This window comes from Seriola dumerili, unplaced genomic scaffold, assembly GCF_002260705.1.
Source record: "Seriola dumerili isolate Sdu_G_001 unplaced genomic scaffold, Sdu_1.0 BDQW01000011.1, whole genome shotgun sequence".
Lineage (NCBI taxonomy): Eukaryota > Metazoa > Chordata > Actinopteri > Carangiformes > Carangidae > Seriola > Seriola dumerili.
The window spans coordinates 4910023-4922723 of NW_019174266.1; the positions used below are offsets into that span (position 1 = coordinate 4910023).

The 12701-nt window shown below is 39.4% G+C and overlaps 1 protein-coding gene across 1 annotated transcript in view; it reads left to right on the forward strand.

Annotated features, from left to right (window-relative positions):
* Window positions 1-10419, forward strand: part of LOC111223125 (A disintegrin and metalloproteinase with thrombospondin motifs 7-like) — a 64378-nt gene extending 53959 nt beyond the window's left edge. Inside the window, exon 24 of the mRNA XM_022747156.1 lies at window positions 9887-10419. Within this exon, the coding sequence (XP_022602877.1) occupies window positions 9887-10026 (140 nt within the window). The 3' untranslated portion in view covers window positions 10027-10419. The remainder of the gene's footprint in view (window positions 1-9886) is intronic.
* The last annotated feature ends 2282 nt before the right edge of the window (window positions 10420-12701 follow it).

Below are 12701 nucleotides of genomic sequence, written 5' to 3' on the forward strand. Positions count from 1 at the left end.
TGTACATCTTATTTTGCTTGAAACACATCATTCATGATTTGACATTTCCATCTTCTGCTTTTGATTGCGTGAGACTGACTGACTATATGCCAAAAACTTGTTAACTACATGTAGATTGAAGTTTATCTGAAGTTGCATCTGGCTTTGATGTGCATGTCTCTTTGAAGACGATGACTAGGAAAGGCAGTAGAGGTGTATTTTTGTTCCAGTTGATGTTTGAAGGCACAGGTTATCTGCAGAGGAGAGCGTGTTATAGCTGATTTTTTTTTTTTCCTCTCCTGGATTTTCAGTATAAAAATAGTCCTCACAGTTACTTCTATTTACATGGAGCTTATTTAGCTTAATCACCTTCATAATACAAGACAAATGACAATCTCCAATTCCTTGCAGCTCTTTCTGTTTTTCTACATTCTTTAATTAAACATTTAACATACACAATTTTCACTTTTTCAATTGAATCCTCTGATGTAGGTCACAGCAGTTCAGTGGCATTTCTGTTTTTAGATATCAGATATGAAATCACAATGTTCCTCAGAGGGCAGCCTGTTAGAGTCTTGACACCATCTTTGCTGACATTTTTGAAGGCATAGAGGTATTAAAGTGTTATCATAAATATTTCAGGTGTACGATAACGTGGCAGCAAACAGACATTTTTAGCGCCGTGTGTGACCAATCATTTCACTTAATAATTTGTATGTGTTTTGCTTCAACGAGGCAATCAGATGGTTGTAAATGTTCTTTCCCCTCAGCTTTGTGAAGGAAAGCTTTGCAAGTTTTTTAACTGGTTTGACAATAAAATTGTTGCTGGAGTTTTTACCTCTTTAGGCTTTTTTTTTTCCAGTTACTAAAACAGTGTATTTTTTTAGGCATTGTTTGGCTTTATTCTGACAGATGCAAAGTCAGGGAGAGAGAAAGTGGGTGACATGCAGCCACAGGTCGGCTTCGAACCCGGGCAGCTGCAGTTAGGACCAAGCCTTCATGGCACGCGCTCTACGAGGTGAGCCGCCAGGGCGCCCGGTGCGTTTTGTTTTTGCTGGTTGTCCGTCCGTCCCGTTCTTATCAACACGGGGGAGAGGAGTGAACACGAGGGAATTTCTTCAAATTTGGCGCAAATTACTTAGATTCAAAGATGAACTGATTAGAATTTCGTGGTCAAACGGTCACTGTGACCACACAGCTCAAAAATCCACATGCTAATTCACACCAATGTTACTCCCCTAAGTGAGGAATTACACCACAGTTGGATCTGATCTTACGCTGTGTGTTTGGCATGCATTCAAATGATTCCTCTGCTACATCGCAGCATTCCTGTCAAATCTCTATAAGTATCACTCCGCATCGCTGCTTATAGGCACATATTCATTCAGAGCCATTCTCATGCTGTACTGAACCAAAACTAATCCCGACTGTAACTGCACAGATCAGAAACTCTTAAACATCTATCCGAGTTACTGGAGATCAGGCGTGATGGGAATGTTAAGTGATGAAGCAGGAGGTCATTTAGATCCATTGCACACAGAATATACTGTGCGATGGGTAAGTGAAGGGCTGTACGGTGAACTGAGAGGTACTGAGAGGTCGAAGGAGGATACATGAGCCAGTGCGCGACTGTTAAAGTGATAGTTCAGGTTATTTGATGTGGGGTACCTATCCATAGTCAGTGTATTACCTGCAGTAGATTCGGATCAATTTGGTGCCAGTTTAGAGGAGCAGCGGCACAGAAGCTGAGTGATGAGCTGCTGTGCACGTGACCATCGCAAAAAACGTGTTTTAGCCACTTTAAAAAATGTGAACAAAAGAAAGCCAATATCAGATGAAGTGTACACTTTATTTTGAATATTTTCACTGCTTTATCTTGCTGTTAAAGTCTGTTCCTTTCAAAACTACAGTTTGTGAACTGTTGAAGTAGATGTGCTTGTGCGTAGGAATACGATAGTTCAGCTGTTGAAAAGATTTATTTCCAAAGGAAAGGGCTGCTTGACAGCAAGATAAAGCGTATCCTGCAACTGTCCATGTGCTCCCAGCTCTAATGCACTGACTAGAGATAACAAACCCATGTCCAATAACCCGGACTATCACTTTAAGAGCAGAACCTGAGTCCAAACTGATTCAGCAAAGCATGGCAGATCTCTGATGACTTATTCATTAAGCAGTCATTAAATGAAACATAAGAAGGAACATAAGAAGGAATAGATATAGAGGGATTCGTTATTTTCAAGGATGATGTGCATTTATCTCCGAGTTGTATAAAAGTCGGTCAATGGGCCGCTTCACCGGTGCACCTCTGCGCCCCTTGCCTTAATCCTCATTGATAATTCTGGAGAACAAGGGGCTTGATCTATCTTTAGCCCTAAGCTTTTTAAAGGGTGCGTGTGTTAATGATGTCTTTGAAGTTTTGTCCTGTCTAGCCCTTCTAACACAGGCTAGTAGTCACTGGGGTCGAAGCGCAAAAACTCCTGCAGCAGTAATTTTGACCCTCTTACTGCACAGGATCAAATCCACCAATGCTGATTACGAAGGATCCTTCAAATTACTTCGGTTCAGCTCTTAGTTAATCAGCTGAGAGCAACTGAGATTGTCTCCTAATTTTTTAATTGCACTGGAGACAGCTGAGGGTGGTCTGTACACACCCACCACATTAACTTTAGTTATTATAAGTTAACTCTCAGGTCAAAGTCAAATGAGGGATAGTGGCAGCATTCGAAACAGTAACAGATCACATGACCTCACATATACCCCCCCCAACTCTGTCTGTTCTGTACAAGCTCTAGTTATATAAGTTATGTCTGTTGAAGCCATCTCTCCATCAGAACCAGGATATCAGGGTCCGTCTGTGATAGAAGAATTTCCAGTTGAATTACACAGACTTCTGATATTTGAGTACATCAACCTCAGGCCGTTTCTGGATTTGAGAGCATGCGGGTTGAATAAAACCTGTCCAGAGTCATAGGAGGGCTTATTCGCAAAAGGCAACTTAGAGCTTGTTTCGGTTTTATGAGTATAACATTTTTAGGGTTATAACTTGCACAAGACGGGGGTGGTGGTGTTTTGCGAGGGCCATTAGTGATCGGTACGTGTGAAACATAGGGGCAGAGTCCGAGAGTGGAGGACGGGTTGCATTCTGAATGCCATACTTCATGCGGTGCGAGATCCTGTATGATTTGGTTAGAGACGATCATTTTGAAAGAGATCTGTTCTGTTGTAGAAGGTGGGGAAGTTGTTCAGGTTGGGGATGTTTCCGAAGTAGCCCTTCAGCCAGATGTGCAGGGCAACATTTCATCTGACATTTAATAAAGGTCACGTGTTAATATACCGTGCACCACTGAGAAATATTGACCAAAAGAACAAATCAGTTTAGTCCACGAAACTACTCTTTGCAGTCTATTCATGGTTTCATCAGAGCCTGTGTGACAAAAGCTGCTCCGAGTGGGGTCCCATCAAACGTGGAGTGGAAGCTGCACAGAGGAGCCGCACTTTCATTCAGAGTGTGAGACCAGTGCTTTGACACGAGACCTGTCGGGCCACGTGTGGAGCTGTGTAAGCCCAGGACAGATTTCCATTTTTGTATGCCCCAACAATGAATCTTGGCTGCATGTGATTAACACCCTGCTATGAAATCTTTTCTGGATTCTTAGCAGTAGGAGGAGGATAAGTTGATGCGAGTTCATCCTTCACATAGACTGTGCACATGCTTTTAAAGCAAGGGATATATTTATCAGAAAAAAAACAATGATATATTTCACATTAGTGACCTTTCCTCCATTCAGATTTGTTAATTAAGCTCTTTTCGGTGCTGACTCCCTGCAGCCTCGAATGCAGCGGGGACACTGAACTTCCTGTGACTTCTGCACATGAGCACGGTGTTGAGATACTATCATCTACCATATCTGATTTCAACAGTGCATCTCAAGTCTAAGGTTGGTTACTGCGGGTTTAATCTTTTGGCCGAGGCGGCCATTTTGTTTGAGTCCACCACCTGCTGTCTGAGGTAGTTTGAGTAAACCAGAAGAAATTACCAATCCAAATATGGTTCTTCAGGAAGAACACAGAACTCTCATAGAGTATATCAATTATATTAATTTTGGAGCTTGTCAAAACAGAGTTTATTACAGCAGCCTATTGCTTCTACTATAATAAAAGAATTTCTGCTCAATTTGTTGTTATAACATTTTTGTAAGATAATTTTCTTGTTAGAGTTTAAACATTTTCTTGTCATTACTACATAGAAAATGATTCTGTTTTTGCAAGACGCTTTTCTTGTTCTAACACCAAATCACCCTAACTTGTTACTTCACAAACAAAGTTATGTATTGTGTTAAAATTAGAAAAAGATCCAAGATCTATTATTCCCATTTTCATTTCACAAAACCGACAAACAGTCGTCAGCTACTTCCTCAGCTACTCGAGGTCTCCTAACAAGAAGACATGACTATGGGCCGTAATAAGCTGCTTGTACAGACAACCTGTGGGCTTGTTTTTTACAGAGGACAATTTAGCTATTTCTGTTACCTTGAAAGCTGCATTGATATTTTTTTTTTTTTTCAATTTTGAAAATAGATTTTACAGGCCATTTGTTCTTATGGCGGCTGAATATTTGTGTGCAAGCTAAAAATAATACAGTCTGTGGTCTGCATTCAGTGTGCCTGTTGTCTGGGAAAGGCAGAAGGGAGAATGGAAGAAGGTCAAGTGGACAAATGACCTTCATTCAGTCTGAGATTCTCTCTGTACACACACATATTCCCACAGCGCTGAGTTACCGTCAGGAGCTAATGAGCTACATTGTGTGGTTTTCATGTTCGGTTGTAAACGTCTGGAACAGTCTCATAAAAAGAGGTGATGCAATCATTGCACTGATGGCTTGGTTTCATAACACATATCAAAACTGGCTAAAAATATCAATACAGTATAATATATGTAGTGTGTCAAAGCTCTAAAAACTCAGCTGGGATTATTTTCTTTAAAACACATCTGGGAAATACATATCTGTATACTGTTTGGCCACAAACACCGCTGGATTTGAACTGTCCTTAATTTAGGCACAAACAAAGTTAATATATTAATAATGTACATACACCCAGGCAGGGTATTTGTACAGTTATAACTGAATTGACTATAGGTTCTCTCTGGTAAGGCACTAAAAAAGTTTTCAAAATCTTTAATCAATTAAATTTTTCAAGTACTAAGTAACCACAGAGGTTAAATTCTCTGTAATTAGTGATGATGTTTATTGTGTTATCTACGTGAAAGTGCTCAGGCCACATGGACTAGACAAAAAGTACAGCCGGAGTAGTGACACTTTTGTCGGCCATTTAGATCATATTTCAAACAAAGAATGTGTGTGTGAATCTGTAATTATAATTTTTCATTTCAAGGCAGTGGTATGTTTCAGAGTCCTCTCCACACCCCAAGAAATAACGATGGGGGAGGTATTCAATGTTTTTCTTTTTTTTTCCATCTTGAAAAGCAGCAAATTTAAAGATGCTGAGTCAAGATTACTGGGCAATCAGTAATCTAACAATAACATGCCAACAGTGATTTGGAGTAATGACGACAGAAAGCTTCAAAGGTCAGGAAAGTGAGGTGACGTGGACTCACCTTCCTTTTCATCTGCAGTTTACCAGCCCACCTGCCCCTCTGCAGGGACAAATATTTAATGTAATTTTACACCATTCACCCATAGAGGATTTTGGAGACGAGAACAAAAGGCTAAGCTCCTATCCAGCAGCTGCCCAGTGAACTACAAGAAATATTAAACTTCAAAAGCTAGTGATATAACTGCAGCATTTCCAGCTCCTTCACCAGACCTGAGAGATCCGAGCCTGACACTTTAAAGCAGCTGTAATCAATATATGTATTATAATATATGAAATGACAATATGACGGTGTGAAATCGCTCGTGGTGATGAAACTACAGTGTATTTTCACCCCGAATCTGCAGTTCGAGTCTCAGCTCATGGTTTAGCTGTCCTGCAACAACATGCTCAGCACCAAACAGCAGACAGGCATTGTTACAGACAGTGGAGCATTTAGTAGCTAAAGGGCCAGATATTTGCCTCGGGTTCATAGAGATCAACAGAACTAAAGGAGCGTAAATAGATGAGACGCATTCGTCAGGTGAACAGAATCATGACTCCAAATGAATAGATAATGTTGCTCCCTAACCGTATCTGTTATTGCAGGTTAAAGTAACTTAAACACATATATTTATACTCATCAGTAAGTGGCAGCGCACAATAGGTTCATGATTTACAGTTCAGCAGTAATAATGATGTGCAGTGACGGGTCAATAAACATGTTTCATTACCTATCTTTTAATTTTTGCCTAGAGAATTTCCATTTATTATTTCACTGTCACATATAAATCCTGCGCTTGGTGGCTTTTTTTTTCTACACTGGCTATAAAAAGATTACATCTTTTAGGCTTCTGCAAGTTGTACATTTCCATTCCATAGGTGTACTGTAGGTCATTCAATAGCCCTTCACTCTTGACTTCCTCTCTTTATTCAGTTCATTCATTCCCTGGCTTGTTCAATTATGACGCTGTAATTAACCCTTTGACCGTGAGATGATTTTCCTAGGAAACAATGCGAAGCTGCGTCCACTGACGACACTGATACATAGGGTGAAGTGGGGCTGAAGAGACATGAATGGATTTTTCTGTTTTCCTCCAACAGTGAAAGAAAAGCTTATGAGCTGCGGAAGTCCCATGTCCCTCTGTCCCCCTCTGTTGTTTACTGTTCTATATGGGGCATGCTGGTGAGTGGGTCAAAGAAAGCAAATAGGGGCGTATAGCAGATGAGTAGCACACAGGAAGTGGCATGTATTGAGTTGCAGCTGTGACCTTTGCACTCCACTTATGTCAGTTCAGCGTTTCTGATCTGGGAGACACTGGGAATTCTGCACACTGGTGTTTTGAGAATTGCTTCATGCAAGAGCAGTGGGGTCAGTAGCACAGAATGCATCCCCTGAATATAACGGCTAATCATTTTGAGGACATCCTTACTTTGCTTCTAGAGCCACCGTGAGACGACATTTGTCCAACACTTTGCTCCTTGAAAAGATATGTTTTAAGTAATTGCTAGAAATGAAGCAATGTGAATGATCATGGTTCTCAGAGGATGAATCCTCATGATTTTGATGACTCTTTTCTCTAGCACCACCCTCAGGTTACATTGTCAGTTTGTACCATATATATCCCACAAAAAAAAAAAAAAAAACATTAGACAAATGGACAGATTGTGATTTAGGTGACAGCTCATAATGTATAGGCAGATATTTGCAAGATATTACAAAATTCATGAAATGTAAATTGGTTGAGCACTTAAACTCCACAACATACTCACATTTTTTGCTGTTTTTTTGCCACAAGCATCTGCAGCTTGTGAGCAATTTAAAAACATAGATGTACAGCCAGCTGCATGTGGCTTCTTATTAATGACTGCCTTGCAAATAGAACTGTCACCTGCACTGTTTCATTGTACAATGACAAGACTGTTACAGTAGGTGCTGAACGCTTTCTTGAAAAATTGATACGGACGACGTCACTACTAATCTGGCAGTCTTCTTTTTTTTTTTCTTTTTTTTTTTCAAGATTGTTGTAATGGCATTTCCACTGTGTTGTCAAAGCAACTGCCACTTTTAAAATTTTCAGTGGTATTGATTTTCCCACATTTTAAAGGCTGTATTTTGTTCTTGCAGATGGATGAACAGGATAGTGTTTTGTTTTCAAGATGACTAAGGTCATGTCAGATATTATTTTGTTTTTGTTTTTTAAAATTACATTAATCAAGCACTTTGTTTCCCTTTTGTTTTTTTTAGTCTCTCTTCTAAAACACTGTTTGCTTTTAACATCAGCCTTCTGCTGACTGCAGTCCCCCACAGCAGCACAGCCCCTGATTTACATACAAAAGCATTTTACTAATCTAATATGATAATCATAATGTCACAGTTCATGTGCAGACTGTGAAACGTTTCTCTCCTAAAGTGAATAGCTGTCACTGGCACTGAAAAGCACGTAACATTTCGCTTTTCAGTGGGTTCATGACTGACACACAATACATTAAGTGTCTGCTAGAGCCATCAGCTGTTGCTTACGCCTCTTCGACACATTATTCACCTGAACTGAGATTCCAGCAGGAAAGTGTGGGTTGTTTTTTCTCTTTTTTTTTTTTTTCTACCACGGTGCTTATGTGGAATTAAAGACAGGTGGTAAAACTAACTTAATTCCCAAAGGGCCTCTGATTCCTGCCCACTTAGCTGCTCTTAAACAAGAAGACATTGAGCTGAATACAGCAACAACAAAAAAATCTCATCTATGAAACAGTGAGTGTCTGATGATGAAGTGTAATTATTCAATAAGATTAATAATTTCATTCTTCTGCTGGGATTTCAACCCCAAAGTAGGCAAAGTGTTTGCAAGCTTGATGGACACAAACAAACCTGTGCACACCAACAAATGCCGTTTTCTGTTTGTCGTTCATTCATTGTACCTTTGTTGGAAAGTGCCAGAAAGCCCGGCAGCTACTTTTTCGAAATACATTGGATCACACTATAAGCCCTTTGTAAACCCCCATGGTAACTGTTCACATGAAGAGTGGAACAGAAAACGCAGGGAGGTCCACTTCTGCAGGAGAGGAATATCTGTTCTTGTGGTATTGATTATCTGCCTTTGAGCAGATTCACTGCTGAAAGCCCCAAAACTGAAGAATAGAGCAGGATATGAAATTCATGCTTTATTTATGCCAACCATTCTCTGCAGGAACATTGATATGCGGGTTAGATTTGGATGCTAATTGCAATCTAAAGGATAGTTTCACATTTTTTGCATGCACTGCCAATGTAAGAGGTGTTAAGCTGAATTAACCTTGTACGAAGCTTCAGTTAATTTCACACTGGGCTGCAGTGGAGGGAAGATGACACAATCAAATTTTGTACTAAAGAGTGGGGATTGGCCTCACCTGATCATGATACCTCAGCACTTCTCTCATCCTGTATTGAGAAAATCTCTCTCTGTTTGTTTGTCCTTCAATTTTTGTAGTTTTAGTACGAGCACTGACCTTGGTAAGACCTTGGTAAGGTCAGCGCTAGTGCCAATACCAAAGAGGCATATCAGATGGGAGCATCCCTTCAAAAACGTCTGTAACCTTAGAAACTACCCACTAACTCAAACTGCTGACGCCTTATATTAGCTTTAAAGTCTAAAAAACTGGCTCCTCCAGGCCACAAGTCGCCTGATGGCTGTTCCATCAGTGGGTGAGTGTGTGTGTGTGTGAATGGGTGAATGTGGCCTATAGTGTGAAAGGCTTTGAGTGGTCAGTAAGACTAGAAAATCGTTATGTAAGTGCAGTCCATTTACCATTTAAAAGAGTTCGGCACAGAACAAGGACTGTAGATTTGGTCTGACATTTCTTACACATTAGGAGGGTTCCTCTTCATGGGGACATGGGGATCAATTACAGTGACCAAAAATAGTTTCATTGTTCATTTGGGCATATTATCCTTTGTTTTAAGATATACTCAAAAATATAAGCCTGCCTTGTAAATATATATATTTAAATATTTAAATCTAAATATATTTTCAGTAATTTTAATACACTGCACAAAACAATACAGAATAAAAAGTCAGAGACAGATGTTCAAATATGATCTGTTATGAATTAATGACAAAGGAGCCTGAGCTGCATTTGTGACGTTTCTCACATCTGTCATTGATTTCAGTGTAAAAGGCAAATCTCAAGATGTTCAGAGACTCACAACCCACACATGATGGCTATGATTCATGGTGTAACAGTCAATCACGCATGAGCTGAATCTGTATTTCACTTCTGTATGTATCCTCTTTCTCTCTCTCTCTCTCTCTCTCTCTCTCTCTCTCTCTCTCTCTCAGGAGCCGTTTGTCTTCGTGACCGCCTGACATTTCGTTTCTGCCAGACTCTCCGCCTGCTCGGCCGTTGCCATCTGCCAAATGTGCGAGCGCAGTGCTGCAAAACCTGCAGCCAGCGCCCCAGCAGCACGTCTGGCCGCTGACATGCAACAAAGTAACCACTCACATGCCTCATCAGCAGGAACACTGACTGCACCACTGACTGATGAAATATCAATCATCATGCAAAGTCAACAATCTGAGCCTTTACCTGATTTTTTTTTTCACCACTACAGACTAATGATGAATTAGTCCCACTCCAAAACTCTCAATATTTGTGCTGGTGAAATTGTTACATAGGGCTGAAAGTAATTTGAACTATAACAAAGCACAGCCCCTCTTATAGCTAAACAATGAGAATGTAAACATTTGTTTGCACTTTGTTTTTTAGTATGCAGTCTGAGCAGAATGATATTTTATGAGTCAATACGTCCTTGTAACACATACGGAGCTACATAAAATAGAGGAGTCTTCTATTATCGTAGCCAACATAGTAATGCATTATTACACATGTAGACAAACCAAACTCTATGGTTGGTACAGTGCTTTCATTTTACTGATCTGCAACAGAAACTGTATAGATTGAAACAGACACTGAACTGTTTGGTGCAGGTATAAAATTCGCAGTGTGGATTTATGTACATTATAATGTGGTACAAGTGTTACGAAGCTAAAAAAAGAAGTGGTGCATAAAAATGCTTCATGTGGCATTGATAAACAACTGACCGTTTACTAAGCCCTGCCCCCTTAGTTACTGTTGCTACGATATGCTTTTCAATCTTGCGTGGCACATATGCAGTTTACAATCATTTGTGGTAGATTTACCAGTTTTTGAAATTTCACACAGAAGCAGACAAAAACGCTGTTTCATCTGTTCTCATCTTTTAACTGGAATGAGTTGTCGCCAATTGTCACTGGCAAACTTCATCACCTGTAGCTTGCTAGGTAAGCTAATGCTATTTCCACAAACTGAGAAGACGAGCGCCTCATAAACATGACATTGTGCTGAAAGACTGACGCTAAAGCTACATGTCCCAGGGATAATGTCAGTCATCCTCACTGAGTCATGATCTGGTATTGGAGAGTAGAACTTGTTAACCGTAGCATTGAATATTAGCAGGTTGGATTCATGCTTTATGTTTGGATTTTTATTTTCCAACTGTATGTTTTTACTTTTAATGTTACAAGAGAATATGCTTTGGGGGTAACCGATGTGTTCGAAGAAATCAAGAAATCGGTTCGGTCGGTGTTAGCCTAAACTCTGATGCTAATGCTAGACGTAGACAATATTAGGTATGGGGAGGGCGGGGCTAACAAACGGTCAGTTAAAACGTTTAATGTCCACAGCAGCTTGTAAAAAGCCTTTTTGAAGCAGTTGTATCGGTAACAGTTGTGTAATGTCATATTTAGGCTTTACCACACGCATATTTTTTTTAAGTCACAAAGTAAAATGTAAATGTAAAAAGTGGAGCTGCAGGAAATACTTGGTGCTAGAAGCCACATAGGCTCCGGACATTTTTGGGTCAGGTATTGGCAGGCCCAGTGCCTCATCTACTTGAATATTGGATAATTTGATGTCATTATTTTTATTAACCACTTGATTGAAATACGAGTCAAATTCAGCTTTTCGGAATAAATATTTTTGAAGCATTTGTGAAAGTTTTCAAAATGGACTATCAGTGTCACATTAGGTTTGTTAAGTTTAATTAAGGAATTAGGTATATGCAATATTTTATAATTTAACATGTGGGTTTTAGTTACTGTTATTTTTTCTTGTTATGGACGAACTGAATCCCTCACACTTAACTCTTTCATCTTTTGTGCTCATTCCTGCATTGACAGTCGTTGTTAGCACTGATACATACTGTATGTAGCCTGAAATTCTTTAAGTCTTTTCAGCAGGTATTGAAAAGCAGCTCAGACATATCAATGCAGTCCAGCCCAGGCAGCAGCAGTGCCATCATAATCTCCTGTATTTCTTTATGTTGTTTAATGCTTAATGTAAAAAAAGAAAAAAGAAAAAAAAAGGAATCTCTGTAGAAAAGCTTTTCTGCTTTATTGAACAAAAAACTCTTTTATTTTAAAGAAAAAGAGAAAAAAAAATCCATGTGTTTCTGTAAAATATTAAACATTGAGATAAGGTGCACAGAGGTCAAATCGTCCCATGAATACAGCTGTTGAAACAGCGCTGCAGCTTTAAATAACATTTCTTTGCTGGAAGAATGGAACGTTAACAGGCCTCTGGAGTTGCGGTTCTGTAGATATAAGGTATTTGTTGAAGGTGTTGGAGAACAGAGACATTGCAAAACCTCTTTGTTGAACTAACGTACATTATGTCCTCAGGCAACTGTATACCCAAGCAACAGGAAGCAAATTACTGTTGGAGTGTTGTTACATCTCACACAGTTAGAAGTCATACTATTATTTGATAATACAGAGTTGTAATTTACCTTTAATGTGTATTAAAAGTAAATTATAAATACCTTGTCTACATACATTATGTATATGTGTAAAGAGCTATTATTTGGCAGAAAAAAAAAGTGTTTTTTTGTTTTTTTTTACACTGATGTGTTTTTAAAGTGAATTTTTCTTTTAAGTTTACATGTGATACTGGGAATAAGCAATTTGAGCAATGTTCACATGCTGCCTTGTTCAGTTTGCTATCTCAAAATGACATCCATTTGGAAATGTGCTCAGGATTCAGTTGATGCAATTAGCCTCTTCCTCTTTGGTTACTGCCGTCAGGCTTTTAATTCAGGTGTGGCACATATGGAGTCTA